Source organism: Pseudorasbora parva, chromosome 1, assembly GCF_024679245.1.
Source record: "Pseudorasbora parva isolate DD20220531a chromosome 1, ASM2467924v1, whole genome shotgun sequence".
In the NCBI taxonomy this organism is placed as follows: Eukaryota; Metazoa; Chordata; class Actinopteri; order Cypriniformes; family Gobionidae; genus Pseudorasbora; species Pseudorasbora parva.
This window is the reverse complement of record NC_090172.1, coordinates 3,574,474-3,596,141: the sequence shown is the minus strand read 5'-3', so window position 1 is coordinate 3,596,141 and position 21,668 is coordinate 3,574,474. Positions and strand designations below refer to the sequence as shown.

The window sequence follows — 21,668 nt, the reverse complement described above, 5'->3', positions numbered from 1 at the left end:
TGAAGTGTAATTTGATTGTTTAGTTGTCTCGAGTCCATTAGAAAACACGGAGGGGCGGGGCTTATGAGCTATACTGGGGCCAGCCACGATCGAGACGCTTTGGCTTTAGTTTTCATTTGCCGGATGGCAAACTGTCAGCTTGGTGTGTCAGCCCTTAAGGCCCCAATAAAATCACAGTGAAGTTTTCGTTCTCTCTTCACACTGGAGAAAAGTTTGAAATAGCTACCTGACCAGTGGTTTAGATTTAGTGAACTTCCCAATACCAGATACTCAGCTGAGAGCGGCATTTAGATATGCATGTACAAAATAAACACAACTAAGTGACTGCGGTGAAAAAACAGCAGTTAAGAAAGCATCTGGATACGTTTGGACAAGCTCTGCGATTCAGCTCTCCAGTAACGTCAGTCACATTTATTTATGAATCATACTCTAAATAATATCATAATATAATATCATACTCTCATGATGTATTGCTCTAAAGCAGCATCTTTACAGTATTAAACATGATAAAACTGTGTCAGAGTCTCTTCCAGTCAGAATTACAGCTTCAGTTTCTACTCCAAAGTGTCTCTCCAGTGTGTTCATGTTTTTACTTGAGTCTGATCTCGACGGAAGGAAGCTTTCCATGTCAAAGGCGGAGCTTCAGAGCCACACAGACCAAAGGTAGTTCGCAGAAGTTTACCAAATGGAGCGAACTTTTCTGAAAAGTTTGGCAAGTTCTGAACTAACTCCATTTTTCCAGTTGATTTCAGCACTTTACTCTAAGGCTACGTCTACAATAATCCGGATAGATTTGAAAATTTGGAAACGTTTCTCATCCACACTGAAACGTCAGTAAACGCCAAATTCATCTCACTGCGCATGTGTAAAAGCTCACTGAGATGATACAGACATCATTAAGTTATCACAATTCTTCTGGCAGGATCATTTTATTTAGCACAATATCTCACCATCACTGATGCGTCCAGATCGCACTCGTTATTATGTTTGGTCTAAAACGCAACTCCACTCGTGTTTCGCCACAGGTCAGCAAATGCAAGTACATTTTCTGTCATCTTGCAGGACTGTGATATGAAGTGAGCAATGAACATATTTGAGCAACTGTGTGAAAGTCAATAGCACATAACTGGCTCAATAGCGGTATAAAGATACATATCTATTGGTACAATATGCGTCACATGACTAAACATGCGTCATTGTTTTCAAGTACCTCCGTCTACACAGTCCGCACTACGACGCGAGGATGGCTTTTCAGATGTGTCCGCTTTTAAAAATGCTATTTTTTTCGTTGCTTTAAAACGCTGTCTCACTGTGAACGGAAGGCCAAAACGGAGAGAAAAACATGCGTTTTCAAATGAAACCGTATTAGTGTGGACATGGCCTGAGAATATTGGGGCCTTTCGAAAGCCATCTGTGTATGTGCACTTCAGGAGGGATATAAACCAATAGATGTGATGTGAAAAACGTTTTTCATCTCCAATGAACAACTCAAGGTCACTATAAAGTTTGTGTGGGGGACAATCATGTTTTGGAGCACATTATGACAATTGTCATTCTGACCCTACTGCTTCACTCTCAGTGTCATCTGGAAAATAGCCTAATTTTCCATAATTCAATTCTTCAACAACAGCTATTAAGCTTTTTTTTGTTCAGGCCAGAGTAATGACAGCCGACCTGCATTTGATGTGCCCCCATGAGTGCATCCAAAACACTAATGCTTGACTTTTTTTGACACTTTAACCCTCTTGTCTATTGTACGCAATATGATACCAATGAGGAAAAAAACATTTGTGGTGTTTTTCTGCTTAAAATTGGACACTAACAAAACCAATAAAAAATGACATTTTATAAATATCCATTTGTTGCCTCAAGGCAACATTGTACCACAATGGGTAAATTAAAAGATTTGACATTTGCATGTAGAAAAAATAAACATATTTATTGAAAACATCCATTTCCAGAGACTTGAACAAACACATTTATCGTTTGTTATAATGTATTATATGTTATAATGTATTGCCAATTTCATATTTAATAAAAAGTAACATTTCAAATTCAGCTGTTGCTCTCAGGCCACATTGTATAATTGTGGAACACAAGTATTACCAAACCTATTATATCAAGTTTTCATCTTCATCTTCGATCTCTCCCTGCCAGATTATCACTTTAACCTCATCTTCCTCATCCTCACACTCATCAACGGCCAGTTGTGTTTTATACCATGTCTTAACCCTCTATGGTACGCAATATGATTTAAATGAGAAAAAAATTATTTGTGGTGTTTTTCCTGCTTAAAATAGGACACTTTAACAAAAGCAATAAAAAAATTCATAATTTTTATTTTTATTTATTTTTTAAAAGTTTGTTGCCTCAAGGCAACATTGTACCACAACGGACAAATTTAAACTTTTTACGTTTTCATGTAGAAAAAAATGAATAAATGTATTGAAAAAATCAATTTCTTTAACCAGAGACCTGAACAAACACATTTATCCAGTTTATAATGTATTACAAATTTCATATTTAATAAAAAGCAACATTTCAAATTCAGGTGTTGCTCTCAGGCAACATTGTACCATCGTGGAACATGTATTACCAAACCGTTACATCAAGCCATCACATCAAGTTATTACATCAAGTTATTATATCATATCATAACCATCTTCATCCTCATCTCCATCTTCGATCTCACCCTCACTCTCTCCCTACCGGATTGTCACTATGGCCTGATCTTCCTCATCACGACACCTCATCCTCATCCTCATCAGTGGTGTTTTATACCTTTTTTGAGTGCTATAGAAAATGTGCAGATCATAATAAATGCAGTTATAGTATGTGTATTACTATTTTTATACATGCATTACAATATTGTGCAAAAATGCAGATATATTTAGATAATTCTAACTCTTTTCCTTACAAATATGCTGTATTTGTATCCAACCTAGTGTGTCTGCTATGGCCTTACACGATTCCATTATGGTACAATGTTGCCTTGAGGCAACACACAGTTTTTTGTTATTTACTTTAAAACATTTGATGATATATATTGTAAAGTTCTTGAAAATACTTCTTTACTAACCAGTGAAGGTGACTCATATTTTTGTGGGTGATTATCTGGACAGGAAATTAGTGAAAAATGCCATTTTCATTGGAGAAAATATGGAGTCATGTGACCTGTGCACATGACTGAAACAGGACACAAAATGGACCCCTGTGGGTCATGTGACCCATTTTTTTACACTTTCATTGGTTAGTTTTTGAGTTCTTCTTCCCAGGGATAGGTTTGAACAATACATTGGTGTTTCATTTGATTAAGAATAATCTAAAATAGACTATGTTGCCTGGAGGCAACACCGTACCATAGAGGGTTAAGTGCTATAGATCATAATATGTGCAGTTATAGTATGTGAATTACTATTCTCATAAAATGCAAATATGGTTAATTCTAACTCTTTTCTTTACACATAATATGTTTGTATCCCACACAGTTTTTTAAAAAAAACATTTGATGATATAATGTACAGTTCTTGATACTTCTTTAAGGTGATTCATATTTCTGTGGGTGATTAACAGGACGCAAATGAGTGAAAAATGCACTTTTCATTGGAGAAAATGTGGAGCCATGTGACCTGACATTGACTCCTGTGGGTCATGTGAACACTTTTTTGCACTTTCATTGACTAGTGTTTGAGTTCTTCTCCCATGAGATAGGTTTGACCAATAAATTGGTGTTTCATTTTAAATAAACTAAAATAGTCAATGTTGCCTGGAGGCAACACTGCAACATCTAGATCAGTGGTTTTCAAAAATCTTTAAGAGTGACCCTCTTTTTAATTGTTTTATTGTCGCGACACGTAAATAGGCCTACAACCATTCAAACAAGTCAGGCCAAGCATAAAAATATTTATATAAAGGCAATTTGACTGTATATTCTCCATTAAACCACGAATGGTGCACAAATTCAGCTCAACACTTTTCCACAACCGCTTTCGATCCTTGACGCGTTCGCAAATGTTTTAGAGAGAAAAAAGAGAGGGAAAAAAAACATGTAAGTAGTTGCATTTTATTGCATTCAGAAATAATACCAGTAAATAAAGGGAAATGTTAGCCCAAAATGTAGCCGACTACAAATACAGCTATAGGCTATTTTAGTTCCCCTCACTCCACAACAAATCCTTTCAATTTAGCGGTATACAGAACAGGACAAGAATGAACTCATTTATTGAGAAACTTAAAAGTCTCATTTAAATCCAGATGTTTCCATATTCGTGATGTATTTGGATGCCAAACCATTATTTATTATAGGCTTTGTACTTCACTCGCGTCCCAATACTAATGGAAAAAAATCCTCTTCACGCAAAACTGAGCTTGGAAAAGCCACAGCGGAGAGGCGGTGCTCGTGCGGAATGACACCAATTGTAGCCTATTTAAACTATTGACTCTAAACTAAAACAGACTATTTTATTTTTCTATGTTAGGTTGACTATTTCATGTTGATAATGAACAGGCTGCGATGTCGTTTGCAGTGCTGGAATATGTTGAGTGTGTGTGTGTGTGTGTGTGTGTGTGTGTGTGTGTGTGTGTGTGTGTGTGTGTGTGTGGCGCCGGCGCGATTGAGCAGAGGAAACATAAAACACTCCGTCATTTTGCTCATACAGATGATAAGAGGAGGACATAATTGCAAATTGCAAAGTGTTTACTTACATCGTGTTACTGTTCAATAAAGAAATCAAGATGTGCTTTCTGTCATCTGAGTCTTTCCATGAACTTGTTTGAGGTGCGCCACCTCACAAAAATGAACCAAACTCAGCAGCAACTGTTCATTATTAAAGTCAAATATATTTGCATATTTATTCCTTTTTATATAGGCATATAGACAGATTTTTTGAAAACAAATATTTGTTTTTCATTTTTAATCTAACTCCAGCATTCCCCTTAGGCTTAGATCACCCTGGAGACCCATTTTTTTAAGTCTGAAAACCCCTGCTCTAGAGGTCTTGTCGTCATTCTGCTCCGGTCTCTTCACTGCCAGCTGTTCCATCATATCAGACGATGTGCTTCTCCAAACATGGGTCTTTGTTTCTTGCATTATACATCTCGAATCGTTGGATAATTGAGGGCATTGGTTTGCTATTGTTTTATATCCAGCAGGCCGAACTGAATTAGTGTTTGTCACTTGCGTGGCATGCTCAGACACTGACACAATGAACTGAGCTTTCACCTTCCCAACAGACAAACAATGAGTCCTCAGCTTCTGGAAAAGTCATTATCAGCATGCAGCCATTTTCCTCATTGTGTGTCAATTTATGGCCGTTTATGAATGTGACAAGCACAGAGCTTTTCTTTTTCTTTCAATCCATCATTGTCAAAATTGCCATGCAAGGCGTAACACCAAGCCAGACAGTGCATTGATTTTTTTTTTTTTTTTTTTACTGTAGAAATGACATCTAAATGTGGGCAGGGCCAGTGACTTGAGATGTCATATTAAGATAAAGTGAATCAACATCCAGAATGGTTACAATACTGGTAAATGCACAGGCTGGATGTTTAGAAAATGAAAGTACATTGAATAGTATTTGGCCACTTAAATGTATGAATGACAACACATTAGACAAGTGTGTCTTTAATTCAATGACGATAGAGCCATTGTTGGAGTTACAAACTGGCATCAAATTGTTTTTTAGTGGATGTTTTGAGACTATATCCAAAATCACCCCTATGGGCCTGCAGAGTTTAACACAAACCCTGATCAAACTCGCCTGGAGCTTTCTAGTAATCCTGAAGACCTTGGTTAGCTTGTTCAGGTGAGTTCGATCAGGGTTGGGGCTTAACTTTGCAGGAAAGTTGATCTTAAGGGCAAGATATAAATGTCTCATTCATTTATTCATTCAAGAGATTCCCAGCCATGCCCTATACACAGTACAGCTGAAGCCACAAGTCTTTAAGGCAAGGGAGTTAACCCTTTAAAGTCCTGATGAAATCAAAATCGACCCTATTTACTTTATTAGCACATTATACAGGTCTTAGGGTGAACAATTAATCCGTGCACGTTAATACCATGTTCCCTCTCAGATGACGGCTTAGGTTTGAAAATGCTTAACCACTCCCCTCAAACCGTTAGTCTGCTATGAGCGCGAGATGGAGAGGAGCAGCGCTGAAGTAAAACTCTGCCCTCTATTTAATAATCCGCTTCAACTGGAACTACGTCACATCACGGAGGAAAACTCATTTGCTACTTCCGGTTGACTGGGACTTTAGACCCATTCTTCAGGTCTTTATTGACCCAGGATGCCATTTACTACTCTCCTAAAGTTGGATATCGATCTTCTAAGTATTTCTCAATCAATGCTTTATAAAATTATACAAGAAAAAAAATGTCTGTTTGCTAATTTTTTTGTATAGGGTCACTAATGACCCAGGTATGTAATAGTCCAAGTATATTTATTGTGCAACAATAATTTGACTCAAAAAGTGCAATTCACCTTTATTCCTCAAGGTGGCAATGTCTGACACAATGATGAGCCAGATGCTGAATGTCAGATACACATATCATGCAGATTCATGAATCATTCACACATTTACGGTTGAATTAGTACACCTTGTCCTATGGAGGGATTTTTCAGTCAGATTATAAACTAAAAGTCTAAAACTAAAAGTCTTAAACCAAAACTTAAAATCTAAATTTGAAACTTAAAGTCCAAGTCGAAAATGAATTTGGTATTTAGGATTGGGCATTTGGTATTTAGGATAGGGCATTTTCTATTTAGGATTGGGCATTTTCTATTTAGGGTTGGGCATTTGGTCATTTAGCCATTTAGGATTGAGGATTGGGGATTTGGGGATATAGGATTGGGAATTTGGTATTTAGGATTGGGCATTTAATCATTTAGCCATTTAGGATTGAGGATTGGGGATTTAGGATTGGGCATTTGAGGATTGAGGATTGGGGAGTGTATGCAAATTAGGAGGCGTGGCCCAAATACTGGAGGCTGGGTTTGAAATGGCTGGTGCGCAGATGCACCTTATGGACAGCAGAGGGAGCTCCCAGTGCTAAGGAGGAGCACACTTTAATGAAACCAAACGGAGCGAGTGAGCGGCTTGAGCGAGGACTGTGCGATAACTTCAACTTAATGACAGCTTTGTAACATTTGTGGCCTCAAACACAAAGTCACCAGTGAAAGGAGTGCTATCGGTCTGACGACGAGAAAGCAGCAGACAGTGCAGCAGGTAAGATGCTAACATTAGCTACTAGTTATATAAGCTGATATTGCTAATATGCTTTAGTAGGGAATTATTATATTGGGACATGCTGCCTTGTTTTTTAAACTGCGGTTAACCCCTCTGACATTAGTAGATACACTCCTTTCCCATTGCCACTAGATGGTCTTGTTTATGTTTTTTTCTTTTTTGCTATATAGCCTATATACATTTTATTAAGATTGTGAGAGAAAAGAAATTAGGCTTGTTCGACTTGAACGCTGCACACTGCAAGACCTATCGGTTTATGACATCAAAGTACTGCGATGCAAAAGCATAAGGACTCCTCTCTTTGATGTCATATGTTGTGTGTGTATGTATGTATATGTATGTATGTGTGTGTGTATATATATATATATATATATATATATATATATATATATATATATATATATAAACAAGGTTAGGAAAGCAATCATGAAGGCCAGTGACGATGTAACAGCAGGGTTTTTGTGCAGTGTAAAAAGGACCGCAATATATTGCTATATTATGCTCTGACTGACATCGTCTTAACGTATACATACATACATACACACACAACATGACATCAAAGAGAGTAGCATAAGCATAAGACATCCTTATGCTTTTGCATCGCAGTACTTTGATGTCATAAACCGATAGGTCTTGCAGTGTGCAGCGTTCAAGTCGAACAAGCCTAATTTCTTTTCTCTCACAATCTTAATAAAATGTATATAGGCTATATAGCAAAAAAGAAAAAAACATAAACAAGACCATCTAGTGGCAATGGGAAAGGAGTGTATCTACTAATGTCAGAGGGGTTAACCGCAGTTTAAAAAACAAGGCAGCATGTCCCAATATAATAATTCCCTACTAAAGCATATTAGCAATATCAGCTTATATAACTAGTAGCTAATGTTAGCATCTTACCTGCTGCACTGTCTGCTGCTTTCTCGTCGTCAGACCGATAGCACTCCTTTCACTGGTGACTTTGTGTTTGAGGCCACAAATGTTACAAAGCTGTCATTAAGTTGAAGTTATCGCACAGTCCTCGCTCAAGCCGCTCACTCGCTCCGTTTGGTTTCATTAAAGTGTGCTCCTCCTTAGCACTGGGAGCTCCCTCTGCTGTCCATAAGGTGCATCTGCGCACCAGCCATTTCAAACCCAGCCTCCAGTATTTGGGCCACGCCTCCTAATTTGCATACACTCCCCAATCCTCAATCCTCAAATGCCCAATCCTAAATCCCCAATCCTCAATCCTAAATGGCTAAATGATTAAATGCCCAATCCTAAATACCAAATTCCCAATCCTAAATCCCCAAATCCCCAATCCTCAATCCTAAATGGCTAAATGACCAAATGCCCAACCCTAAATAGAAAATGCCCAATCCTAAATAGAAAATGCCCAATCCTAAATACCAAATTCATTTTCGACTTGGACTTTAAGTTTCAAATTTAGATTTTAAGTTTTGGTTTAAGACTTTTAGTTTTAGACTTTTAGTTTATAATCTGACTGAAAAATCCCTCCATACTTGTCAACAAATGCAACTCACTCCCACTGCATGCTCACTACTGAGAAAGAGCTCAATGATGGGGCCAACCAACAATCAATCCCATTCTGGGTCTCCAGATCCCATGTCAAGATGAAATTTGGTAGTTCACTCTTCCTTGTTTATTGAAGCCTGTCGAGAAGAACAGAAACATTTTTAGATGCCTCTAGTTGTTTGGGGCTTTGAAGTAGGGATGCACCGATATGACCATTTTGGCCAAAACAATAATTCTTTATATCTGATAACCGATATATATGCAAATAAATCTAAATTAGAGATGCACCAATATGAAAATTTTGGCCGATAATGAGAACCGATAATTCTTTATATTTGATCATCTATATATTGGCCGATAAATATAAATTAGGGATGCACCGATTTTAAAGTTTTGGCCGATACCGTCAACCGACAATTCTTTATATTTGATAACCGATATATAGGCCGATAAATCTAAATTGGGGATGCACCAATATGAAATTTTTTGCCAATATTGGTAACAGATAATTCTTTGTATTTGATAGCCGATATATTGGCGAATAAATCAAAATTAGGGATGCACTGATATGACATATTTTGCCGATACCGTTAACCGACAATTCTTTATATTTGATCACTGATATATAGGCCGATAAATCGAAATTAGGGATGCACCAATATGAAATTTTTGCCGATATTGGTAACAGATAATTCTTTATATTTAATAACCGATATATTGGCCGATAAATTAAAATTAGGGATGCACTGATATGAAATATTTTGCTTATACCGTTAACCGACAATTCTTTATATTTGATAACCGATATATAGGCCGATAAATTGAAATTAGGGATGCACCAATATGAAAATTTTGGCCGATATTGATAACCAATAATTCTTTATATTTGTTAACCGATATATTGGCCAATAAATATAAATTAGGTATGCACGATATGGAAATTTTGGCTGATTTTAATTCTTTGTATTTGATAACCAATATATTGGTCAATGAATCTAAATTAGGGATGCACCGATAGGAAAATTTGGGCCGATGTTGATAACCGATAATTCTTTGATAACCTATATACTGGCTGCTAAATCTAAATTAGTGATCCATCGATATGACAATTTTGCCTGATATCGATAACCAATAATTATTTATATTTCAAAGCCGATATTTAGGCCAATAAATCTAAATCAATTAAAAGGCATTTCCCAAGCATATAATTATTATGTTCTTATGTTTAATATATCAGCCAAATCAGGCTGATAACGATAACATTAAAAATAAACATATATCGGCCGATACCAAAATGGAGGCTGGAATATCATGCATCCCACAAGTGATTGACTGTTTCCTAACAAAGAAATAAACAGTTCAAGCTGTTTTGTAAATCGGACTAGTCTTTAAAATGAAGGTCATGAAGAACATTCTTACTAAATTATATATATGAAAGCTGATGGATGCTTCTGCGAGAGGAGCATAAAAAATGTATTTCTCCATAACTCTTATAGAATACAAAATTTCATGAATGGTCCGCTGAGCAGACCACAGCAGACTAATCTGCATGCATGTACTGATATGATTTATATATGTAAGAACAGAGATTGATTGTAACACACCTCGTCTCCGCCGGCATTCATTAGGGCTTCTAATTCCTGCTTCCATCCCAGGAGGTCCACCAGCTTTTTTACCCCACTAACTACATCACCCAGCTCGGCCACGTCGTTGTGACGTTGGGACCCCCAAGCAAACGGCCCCACAAGATCTCGATTTATTAAAAGCCGTGACACAGAGCCGCGCACCGCACTGGCCAGGCTGGCAAAGGGCTCCACCTGAAAATTCACATAAAAAGGCATCTGTATAAGCATTGACCAGATGACTCCACAGTGACATCTGCTGGTCATATGGTTACATAAAACAAGGAATATTTCTGAAAATGCTCTCTCTGCATGCTTGGTTTATACATCTAATACAATCGTTTACATGAATGACCTCATATTAATTGTTAGCCAATTACAGTATCTAAAATATACACTTTCATTTTTATATACATAAAAAAACATAAAACCTTGGTTTTTATAGGTTAGCCAGGGCAGCAACTATCAATTATTTTGGTAGTGGATGTTGTCCTCCAAACAATGTTACATTTGTAACACCATGAAAACAAATATAGTGAATGTATCTATTGTTATGTATGTAACCTCACATTTTATCATCTAAGACATGATGATATTAAAAGTAAAAATTATGACTTAAAAAGTAGAAATTATGATATACTAAGTCATAATTATGAGATGAAAAATCAAAGTAATGACTAATAATGAGAATTATGATATTAAAAAGTCAAAATTACTAAATTAAAATTAATGAGTTAAAATTATGACAAAAAAATCTAAATGAGCACAACAACAAAAAAAAGAGTCTAAATAATGATACATCAAATTATATATTAGGTCAATTATGAGACGAAAAGTATGATATGAAATATGATTTAAAAAGTCAAAATTACCAGATTAAAAAGCTAAAATGATGACAAAAGTCTAAATTATGATAAATAAATAAAAAAGGTACATTATGAGATGAAAAGTAGAAACTATGATTTAAAAAGTCAAAATTATGACTTAAAACATAATTATGAGATGCAAGAAATTATGAAAGTCAAAATTATATTAAACAAAATCTAAATTATGAATTAAAAAGTCTACATTATGATAAATCAAAATTATAAGATTATATAATTACAAGATTTGAAATTATAATTATGAGATGAAAAGTTGAAACGGTGACATACTAAGTCAATTATGAGATGAAATCATAAATCAAAATTATCATTCATTTATTAAATAAATTGTTGAAAAAATATAAAAGCTCAATTATGACATGAAAAGTAGAAAATATGATTTAAAAGGTAAAAATGTGAGCTATTCATAATTACGAGATGAGTCTTTTATGAGATTAAAAATAAAATGAAATAATGTCGATCATCTGTCCGTCATCGGCTAAAGCCTGCCCTGATGATCTCATTGGTCAGTTTCTGTTGATCATCTGTCCGTCATCGGCTAAAGCCCGCCCTGATGATCTCATTGGTCAGTTTCTGTTTATCATCTGTCCGTCATTGGCTAAAGCCCACCCTGATGATCTCATTGGTCAGTTTCTGTTGATCATCTGTCCGTCATCGGCTAAAGCCCGCCCTGATGATCTCATTGGTCAGTTTCTGTTGATCATCTGTCCGTCATCGGCTAAAGCCCGCCCTGATGATCTCATTGGTCAGTTTCTGTTGATCTTCTGTCCATCATCAGCTAAAGCCCGCCCTGATGATCTCATTGGTCAGTTTCTGTTGATCATCTATCCGTCATCGGCTAAAGCCCATCCTGATGATCTCATTGGTCAGTTTCTGTTGATCATCTGTCCGTCATCGGCTAAAGCCCGCCCTGATGATCTCATTGGTCAGTTTCTGTTGATCATCTGTCCGTCATCGGCTAAAGCCCGCCCTGATGATCTCATTGGTCAGTTACTGTTGATCATCTGTCCGTCATCGGCTAAAGCCCGCCCTGATGATCTCATTGGTCAGTTACTGTTGATCATCTGTCCGTCATCGGCTAAAGCCCGCCCTGATGATCTCATTGGTCAGTTTCTGTTCCGGCATAATTATGGATTAAGTCCAGACCAAACTGCCCGAGCTCAAATGTTGTGGGCGGGGCTGAGTTCGTTTGCCATCCAGGCTAATATTTTTGACTAAGTATGTCATAATTTTGACTTTTTATGCCATTATGACTTATCAGAGCAAGATTTTGGAAATGGGCTTCATGTGAACCAGACATGGCCCCCACACACACACACAAATACAGTGAGTTTAGGTGTAAAATATGGTCTTGGTCTCGCACTACGATTGGTCCTCACCTCTAGAGAGGTCCCCAGGACGATGAGTAAGTCTGCGATGGGGAAATCCTTCAGGTAGCTGAAGAACCGCTGAGGAAGCTCCTCGCCGAAAAACACGATGTCAGGCTTGATGATTCCTTTACACGCAGGGCATCTGGGTATTTCTCCTTCCATGATATCACTCTATTGGGAGACAAACATAAGGCACTCATTCACAGCCATAATCAAAAATACATTAGCAAATCACAGCCAAATATTTCGGTTGTGACCAGTGTTGGTCAAGTTACTTCAAAAAAGTAATTAGTTATAGTTACTAGCTACTTCTCACAAATAGTAACGCAATAAGTAACTGAGTTACGTCATTAAAAAAGTAACTAATTACCAGGAAAAGTAACTACTGTGTTACACTTTTTTTAAATGTTCAAATGTGTCAAATAACTTGGAGGCCCCAAATATTAAAATGTTAAATGAATGAAATGGACACTAAATAGAATAAATTATTATTATAAAACATTGTACACTTATCTACACTATTTTAATGTTGCTGTGGGACAATGTGAGAGACACCTATCAAATTCAATACATTATTGTAAATATCAGTAATATAGTAACGAGGAATAAGACGTGCATACTTCCAGTTTGCGAAAGCTACGTTTGAAGTCATTGGACATGCCATCACTCTGACTCCTTCTGGTCGTTAGTGTGTGTGACAGCGTGTGTGTGTGTGTGTGTGTGTGTGTGTGTGTGTGTGTGTGTGTGTGTGTGTGTGTGTGTGTGTGTGTGTGTGTGTGTGTGAGAGAGTGTGTGTGTGTGAGTGTGTGTGAGTGTGTGTGTGAGTCTACCTAAGCCAATCATGAATCATCACCAGTTGTGGTTGTCTCCAACCCACCTATTATAATCAGTTATGTGTACAACACCCACGCCCCAACACGCGCACACACATGCACGCAAACACACACACACACACGCAAACAGACACACACACACACACACGCAAACACACACACACACAAGCAAACACACACACACACACACAGGTTGCAGATCCGCTGACAGAGCGCGCGCCTGTTCAGATGAAAACCGCTTCAGTGAGCTCAATTATAGTAACGCCGCATTCTATTCATAGTAGCAGTAACGCCGTTGTATTGGGGGAAACAGTAGTTTGATTACTCGTTACTGAAACAATTAACGCCGTTAGTAACGCTGTTTATCTATAACGCCTTTATTCCCATCACTGATTGTGACAAAGGTTTGTAATCGAGTTGGTTAATCTGTTAATCCAATGTTAGAAACATCTAGCAATGTGCTAAGTCATGCTAGCAATGTGCTAAGTCAAGCTAGCAATGTGCTAAAGCATATTAGCAATGTGCTAAATTATGTTACCAACATGCTAGCAGTGGGTCAAATAATGCTAACAACAAGTTAAAACGTGATAGCAATGTGCTAAATAATGTTTTTTTTTTTTTAATGGTAAATAATGGTAAAACATGCTAACAATGTGCTAATTATGCTGTAAACATGGTAGCGAATGGGTTAAATCATGCTAAAACATGTTAACTTGCTTAAACACAATAGCAATGTGTTATATCATGTTAGAAACATGGTAGCAAACATGCTAAAACAAATTTGCAAGGAGCTAAATCATGGTAGAAACATGCTAACGACTGTGCTAAATCATGTTAACAACTTGTTATAAAAATTTACAATGTGTTAAAATATATTTACTGAGTTTCAGTAAAATCATAAAATTTAAAAGTTTCTACCTGCAACAGCAGTGTAAATAACTCAATAATAAATAAATAAGTTATGTCAAACTTTTAGACAAGGCTTTGACACACAAACATCAAAGTCAGTCATCGAACTGCAGGGCTTGACATTAATGTTTGTCCGCTTTTCTGGGAAAAGTGGATTTTTTGAAGGGACAAGTGAAAGAGATTTTTACTTGCCCGACAGGACAAGAGCCTGATTAAAACGTCAAAAACAAAAAAATATCTAGCGAATCACCAAAATGCAAGAATGATTCTGCATTCACTTAGTGTAAGTGGCGATCGATAGTGGATAATAATATATAACGTAGTAAGGGGTCCCCAGAAAATGTTCAGATAATTAGCCCTTAAATGCATACGTCATTCTCTACCCTGCTTCTCATTCATTTTTTAAAGTTAGACATCAACCTTCTTAGTATTCCTCAATCAATCCATTTTAAACAATATAACAAGAAAAAAATAATTGAATTATAATTGAATGCCTTGAATGCCTGCAAAATTGTATAGGGTCGCTAACGACCCGAGGTGTGTAGGATTGTACGTTTATTTTTTTGCACAATGATAAATTAATCTATAATGATGAAACAGGGTGCAATTCACCTTTATTCCACAAGGTGGCAATGTCTGATACCCAATGATGAAGTGACGTTTCACTCATAGTTACCTCTGACAGAAAACGAAACAATAATTATAATCTGCAAAACTTGAAATGGGTTAGTGATTTACTTCAGAAAGCAAGTACTAAACACAATCATATGTTAGTGTCACTGTCTCTTGATGATGGATGTGGTCAAGAAGCTGTCAGTGATCAAAATATTGATTTTGAAGATGTTGAAAATGAGTGGAGAATATGCTGGAGATCGCGAATATGAGGCAGATGCCGAATGCACTGGTAAACGAACTCTGACGAGGAGAGATGATGATGGTATTAAACATCTGCTCAAACTGAATTCTTCCAAGCTACAAAAGGTAACGAAATAGGTTTAATTTCATTCTTCTGTAAGTGTTACTCTAACATCAGGAGGTTTATATATTATCGCGACAGGTACAGGTCTGTCCATGTGAAATATAGATCCGGGTCGCTAACGACCCGAATATGTAAGAATGTTTGGCGAAACAGTCATGCATTTAAGGGTTAAAAGTCAAAGCAAAAATGGATAAAGTCTACCGAACCATCTAACTTTTTAATTTCTGAACGTTTCTCTTCTTGTTTGCCATATACATACTTTTCAGAATTGTATATGTTTGCTTTGTATCTTGCTAGTGAGTTTTTCTCACTATAGTCCCCTTTATCATGCTCATTGGGTTTGTAGAGCAGTATTCTTAATGTGCTACATAAGCTGCTTAACTACATTTATTGTGAAAGTTGCTTATATAAGTCATTTTTAATTGAACATGTTCTTCTTCAGGTTTATGTTAAACATTAAGTAAAGCCAATTTAAATTCGTAAACAATGTTTTATTTAAATTATAGTGTCTTATTTTAATTGAATGTATTTATCAAATTTAACAATATAAAATTAAACCTGAAGCATAGCCTATATTTAACAAGATTAGGGGGAAATGCCCTTCATAAAAGGTAAAAATATCACACATTTGAAATTATATATATATCACAAATATGCAGATTTAAATATGTCAAAGCTGACTGAACATTGGTAAGAATATTGCTTCAGAATAAATTATATTTACAACACACACACACACAAGCAAATTTTTTACTCGGACAAGTGAATAAACGATTAACTTGAACATGAACATGCTTAATGTCAAGCCCTGTTATAACATTATTCAATGCAGTGGTAATTGTTCAGTGTAAATTATTTAATTTGATTGGTAACAGCCCTATAGTGTCTTATTCTAGTTTAATTTATAGATCAAATTTAAGAATCGAAAATTCAAGCTGAGGCATAGCCTATATTTAAACGTGCAGTATGCAACTTTTGGCCACTAGGGGTCACTCATTCAAAATAATAACAACAGACGTACTTTGATGACGACGGGAAAGTGCGTGGGCTCATGGGAGTTGTTGTCATTATTGCCACTGTCAACCAGCGAATCTGGCATCTCCAGCAGAAAACATGTTCACTGACAAGGTAATTGTTATATTACATCTCTATTATTGTTAAGTTTAGTTACGGCTTTTCACGTTATGTAATGTCAATCTAATGAAATAGCAGCGAGCTACCGTTACTTAACAAACTTATGAGTAACGTTAGCTAATGTGCGAGACAGAATGTTGTGCGGGCGGTCGCTATGTCAACATACCTATAATTTGTTAGGCTATGTTGACATATTAACCGTGCATCATAATTTGAGTTACTCAAATTATAGATATGTTGACATGGCATCCGCGATTGTCGAACATTCTGTATATCAACTGTTCAATAAGGAAATACATTTCAATTTAGTTTATCATTACCAACATAAAACATAGTAAATAAGAGAACCAGCACCAGCAATACGTTGTTCATTGGAACACGCGCTGTGTCGCTCCCCACATTCATCAATCATTCTAATAAACATTTATTTTGGAACTCAGAGATATATGAATAAGTAGATCATTATTAAATCAATATTATATGTAGCTAGTATTAACATATGATAAAAGTGACGGTCACCTTATATTAATTGACCAAGATAGTGGCATATTGTTACCTTATGAAGCTAACGTTACTTTCTCCAGCTACATATAAAACCAATAATAGCTAGTCCATCTGCGTTTTACACATGACATCATCGTGTCACCAAATATACGGATAGAAATATACTTTTGAATCAGTTTTAAAAAGTCTCAGTTTCAGTCTCCAAAAACACAGAATCCGCCTGTTTGAAAAGCCGATGCAATACAAAATGTAACGTTATACGTATTCAGCTAAACGCGTCTCAATGTGGTCAAGATCGCTATGCAATATGCAAACATACAGCATGTTATGATTATATGATTATTATGTTAGCTGAATGGTTACTTAAATGACCTGTTTATTAAAACGCAAGCTAGATCAGCATATCTCTCTGCAGTCCGAGCTTGTCACAAAGATTTCGCCATCTTTCAAAGGCTTCTCCAAGGTTTGCACGTCTCTTGCTTCTTCTACTGTCCCAAAATCTTCTCGGGTCATTTTTTTCACCCGTACGTTTGCGCTTTGTTGAGCTGGCAAATCGTACAGGCAAAGAGTAGTCATGATCCATTATCATACAGACTTTTTTATACGGGTGTTCCCCTTATACTGTCAGTGTTCCTCTTTGAGTTTGGCGGTTCCGCCGAGTTCCGCAGGAAGCAAGACGGAAACGTGGATATGACGTGAAAGACGGGCGACATAACGGAAATAAAGACACGGTCCGTGTCTTCGAATTAAAATATTAATTTCTCTGGATTTAGAAGTTAATTGGAACTGTCGGGATAATGTAAACACACAACTTTAAAAAATATATAACATAGATATAGTGATCTTTTATATTTTTAATGCTGAAACATTACATATTGTGCCTTTAATAAGATAAGGGGGAAAATGCCCTTTATAAAAGGTAAAAATATCACAAATATGCAGATTTAAAATATGGCACAGCTGATTGAACACTGGTGAGAATATCGCTTCAGAATAAATTATATTTACAATACACACACAAAAAAACATTTCAGGACAAGCTAATTTTTTACTCGGACAAGTGAATGACAGATTAACTTGTCCGAAAGGACAAGCACGTGAACAGGCTTAATGTCGAGCCCTAAAATTGTATAGCACAGTTTATCGATCTTGCATCAATACCATAGTTTAATGTGGATGGACATTTTTTTATCTTCAATTTGGCAGGTCTTATATCAACCTGAAGAGGTTTTCTCTGCATAACAATCTGCTGACTGTACACTGTCACCCCCTTTTAATAACTCCGGAAGCTCTGCCATAATTTAGCGACACACCCTTACCCGAAGTTCCTCTCCCTTGTAATCCCTTCGGCAAACTGTGCATGTGGCCGTGGCAAACGTCCCATGTGCCTCCACCAACATCTCTGGAGGAACGCCAGCCACTGAAATCAATGAACAGTGAATGACATTTATAAATGATTTACACAAGTGTACATGTGGATGGTGTCGTCTGAAGTACACTCACCTCGTTCTAGTCCGTCAATGTTTTGCGTGTACATCCTGAGTAGTTGCCCCTTATCATGAAGCAGGCGAACGAAGTAGTGTGTCAAATTGGGTTGGTAATTACCAGGGTAAAGCTCTTTGGCTAGCGCAAAAAAAGGGTTTGGATTGTGATGGAAGTAATTTATTTCAAATATGGCCTCAGCATAGGGCAGATTGTACTGTTGAAGGTTGTCATAAAGGCCGCTGCCAGGCGATCTGTGGGAGAAATTCGATCAGAGAAAAGACATCTCAGTGGTCTATTAGGGGTGTAACGGTACACAGAATCATGGTTCGGTACGCACCTCAGTTTTAGGGTCACGGTTCGATATGAGTTCAATAAATTTGTCACATAAATAGAGTGGTATTTACCATTATTTCACAAAAGAAACACACGTACTTATTCAGTTGTGTGTGTTTTTGTTTATTTGTAGTCACAGGACAGTTTTTAAGTCATTTAGAAATTAATGATAATTTCTAAAAAATAAATAAAAAATATAAAAAATTCCACCAAAAATACGACCTGAGGAGCTTTAGCTCTCTCTCCAGTGACTGCTACAAGCCGTTCAATTTTGCTAAAACTCTAATATATCGCAATTTTTTTTTACATTCGCATGAGTTGGATTTTCAGGCAATTCGAAAAAGGAAATTTTCGCAAAACGGAAATGGAAAAAGTTTTTCCGCATTTATATCAACTGTACAAGTCTATTTTTCTTTAAAGATGACGTTCTTTATTAAACTCATAAAATAATTACAGGAATACTGGATTCTAATGCCACATTATCATGAAGACCCTGAAGTAGATATGAGGGAGAAACACACACACACACACCTCATACGAGACGCTCAGGTATAAGGGGCTTTCCTTGCCATTAATGCTTGGATAACATGTCTCCATTTAAAAATAATGGCAATTGCGGAGGATGGGATATACATAAACCTACCAACATATGTGGCATAATTTTTGGAATGGCTTATCGCGAGAGGGGGAAAAAAGTTTTAGTCGCATAACATCGGAACAGAAACCAATGTTTTTTTTATCGACATTTAGAAAATATCGCAAAAGTTTGGCCTAACTCTGTAATGGAAACCCAGCTACAGTTACATCTTCAGTCAGAGAAACAGAGGAAGCTCCCGAAAACTGGAGTTGCTTTATTTTATGACATATGCAGTAATATGGATATCAGACAGTCTGAAGAGACGAGACATACAGATAAAATAAATACTCGATTGTGATGAGTTGTCTGAGAGTTTGTATTTACCATGTTTACGTCGCATATAAATATTTCTGGCTTATATGGTGATGAGAATCCACATCGGATCTGTGACACATGTGACTGTATTTGTCGTCTGACTGTATGCACAAAACTGGCACGAATACATGTACCTTACACCCCTAATTAAGGGTCTTTTGAGAGCTACTTTACCTGAAGTCTGGGATTCCACTGGGCGTGCTGATGCCTGCTCCTGCCATCACCACAATTCTTTTGAACTTGCGTTCTCTGATACTTTCTGCAATATCCTCCAGCGTCTGCCGGTGAACACCGCCATGGCTTCCTCCAAACAGCCCTCTTGTTCCACAACATCTTATGAATGCAGCTCTATCAGGTCAAAATGTTTCAGGACATTCACTTTCACTGAGAAAATTCTGGCAAGTAAGTAAGAAAGAAAACAATACTTACGGACAACAAATTAATTGTGAAAGAAATGCTGCATTCGTCTGTGCATGAGGGAAATGTGACAAAATCTGTTGACCGGAAAGGTTTGACCTTGACAGATCTGAGGAAAAGCATAAAGCTCTGGGTAAAAAAAAAAAAAAACAGCATTACAGACAAACCACATAAAATGCTGTGCACACTTTCTGTGCACACAGTTTTGCTGCTTCCCTGGTAATTGGTCTCGTTTTAAGGATGTTTTTACTTTAAGACACTACTTTAAGAGCGCAAAACCCGTCATTAGCAATCACAATATATTCTAAAAATGTGCATAAAGTCACTGACATTGCTATCTGAAACATGATTGTACAGCAGAAGCATAATTACTGTTTCAATAACAAGAAATACTTTGTGTAGTAGACAGTCCTCTTCTCCACAAGAATGTCTCTGTAAAACAGCGTCTGCACACATTTAAAAGGGAGGGTTTAAACAAGTACAGCATAATTGACTCGTACTTTGTCAAAAGGCGTACATTATTTCGGCGAATTTGTAGTAGTAAATATAAACATGCAGGAATGGGCAGCGTCACGCAGGGTTGCCAGGTCAGCACAACAACACCGGCACATATGCTAATCAAAACTAGCACAATCGCGGATAAAACTAGCCTAATCGCCGATAAAACTAGCCTAATCGCTGATAAAAACTAGCCCACTCGCGTTCAGGTAAAAAACCTCGGACTACTACAAAAACTACCTGCAATAACAGTGTAAAACTAGCCCAGTTCCGGTGGGGAAACAGAGGACTTTTATTTTATTTTATTTTATTTTATTTTATTTTATTTATTTTAAGACATTTATTTTTTATTAGACATTAAGGCAAGGCACCCCAGGTGAATCGGATAAAAAAATGTATTTTTTAAATGCACTGTAAAGGAATACGCTTCATGTTTAATAAACATTTAATAATAATAATAATAATAATAATAATAATAATAATAATAATAATAATGTTTAAAAATACTGTAGGCCTATGGCGTGTTTTTGGGGAGTGTATAATGTATTTTTTTCTCACATTGTAAATTTTTTTATTACATTATGAGCTATTATGAATTATTACATATTTATAATAATAATAATAATAACAATAATAATGTAATTCTTATTAGATGATGTGCATATATTACATTATGAGTTGCTACAACATTCAAACAAAGTTTGGAATTATTTCTTTTACTTTTATTAAAATTAGATGTATTAAATAAAATCTTAAGATTTATCATAAGATTAACAGATGCATTGTTAACATCTTTTGGAGGTTATTTCCCAATTATAGACAGATTTCTGTTGAACATGCATATACATCTTCCCAGATTTTTTGGCAATGGTAACACAATGAATATTTCTCTAGGCTTAAATTATCTCTTTTTATTAAAGACATTTCTATCAAGTCTGATTTAGGTCAACGATGTCTTAGCCATTTAACTTTAAAATTATAATTTAAA

The 21,668-nt window shown here is 36.4% G+C and overlaps 1 protein-coding gene across 3 annotated transcripts; it reads right to left on the bottom strand.

Moving 5' to 3' along the window:
- Positions 1-6,472: 6,472 nt before the first annotated feature.
- On the bottom strand, positions 6,473-20,905 carry sirt3 (sirtuin 3). Of its 3 annotated transcripts, none has more exons than XM_067453189.1 (9): positions 20,576-20,905; positions 20,195-20,291; positions 19,940-20,113; positions 18,499-18,731; positions 18,315-18,415; positions 12,646-12,807; positions 10,365-10,577; positions 8,753-8,897; positions 6,473-6,604 (listed from the first exon to the last, which is right to left on the bottom strand). In XM_067453189.1, the coding sequence occupies exons 1-8, from the start codon at positions 20,667-20,669 to the stop codon at positions 8,874-8,876; spliced, it is 1,098 nt and encodes a 365-aa protein (XP_067309290.1). In that variant the 5' UTR covers positions 20,670-20,905; the 3' UTR covers positions 6,473-6,604; positions 8,753-8,873. The 3 variants fall into 3 exon arrangements, with proteins under 3 accessions (XP_067309290.1, XP_067309337.1, XP_067309398.1); XM_067453236.1 differs by having other exon boundaries at positions 20,195-20,311; positions 20,576-20,903; XM_067453297.1 differs by having other exon boundaries at positions 20,683-20,701.
- Between the last annotated feature and the right edge of the window lie 763 nt (positions 20,906-21,668).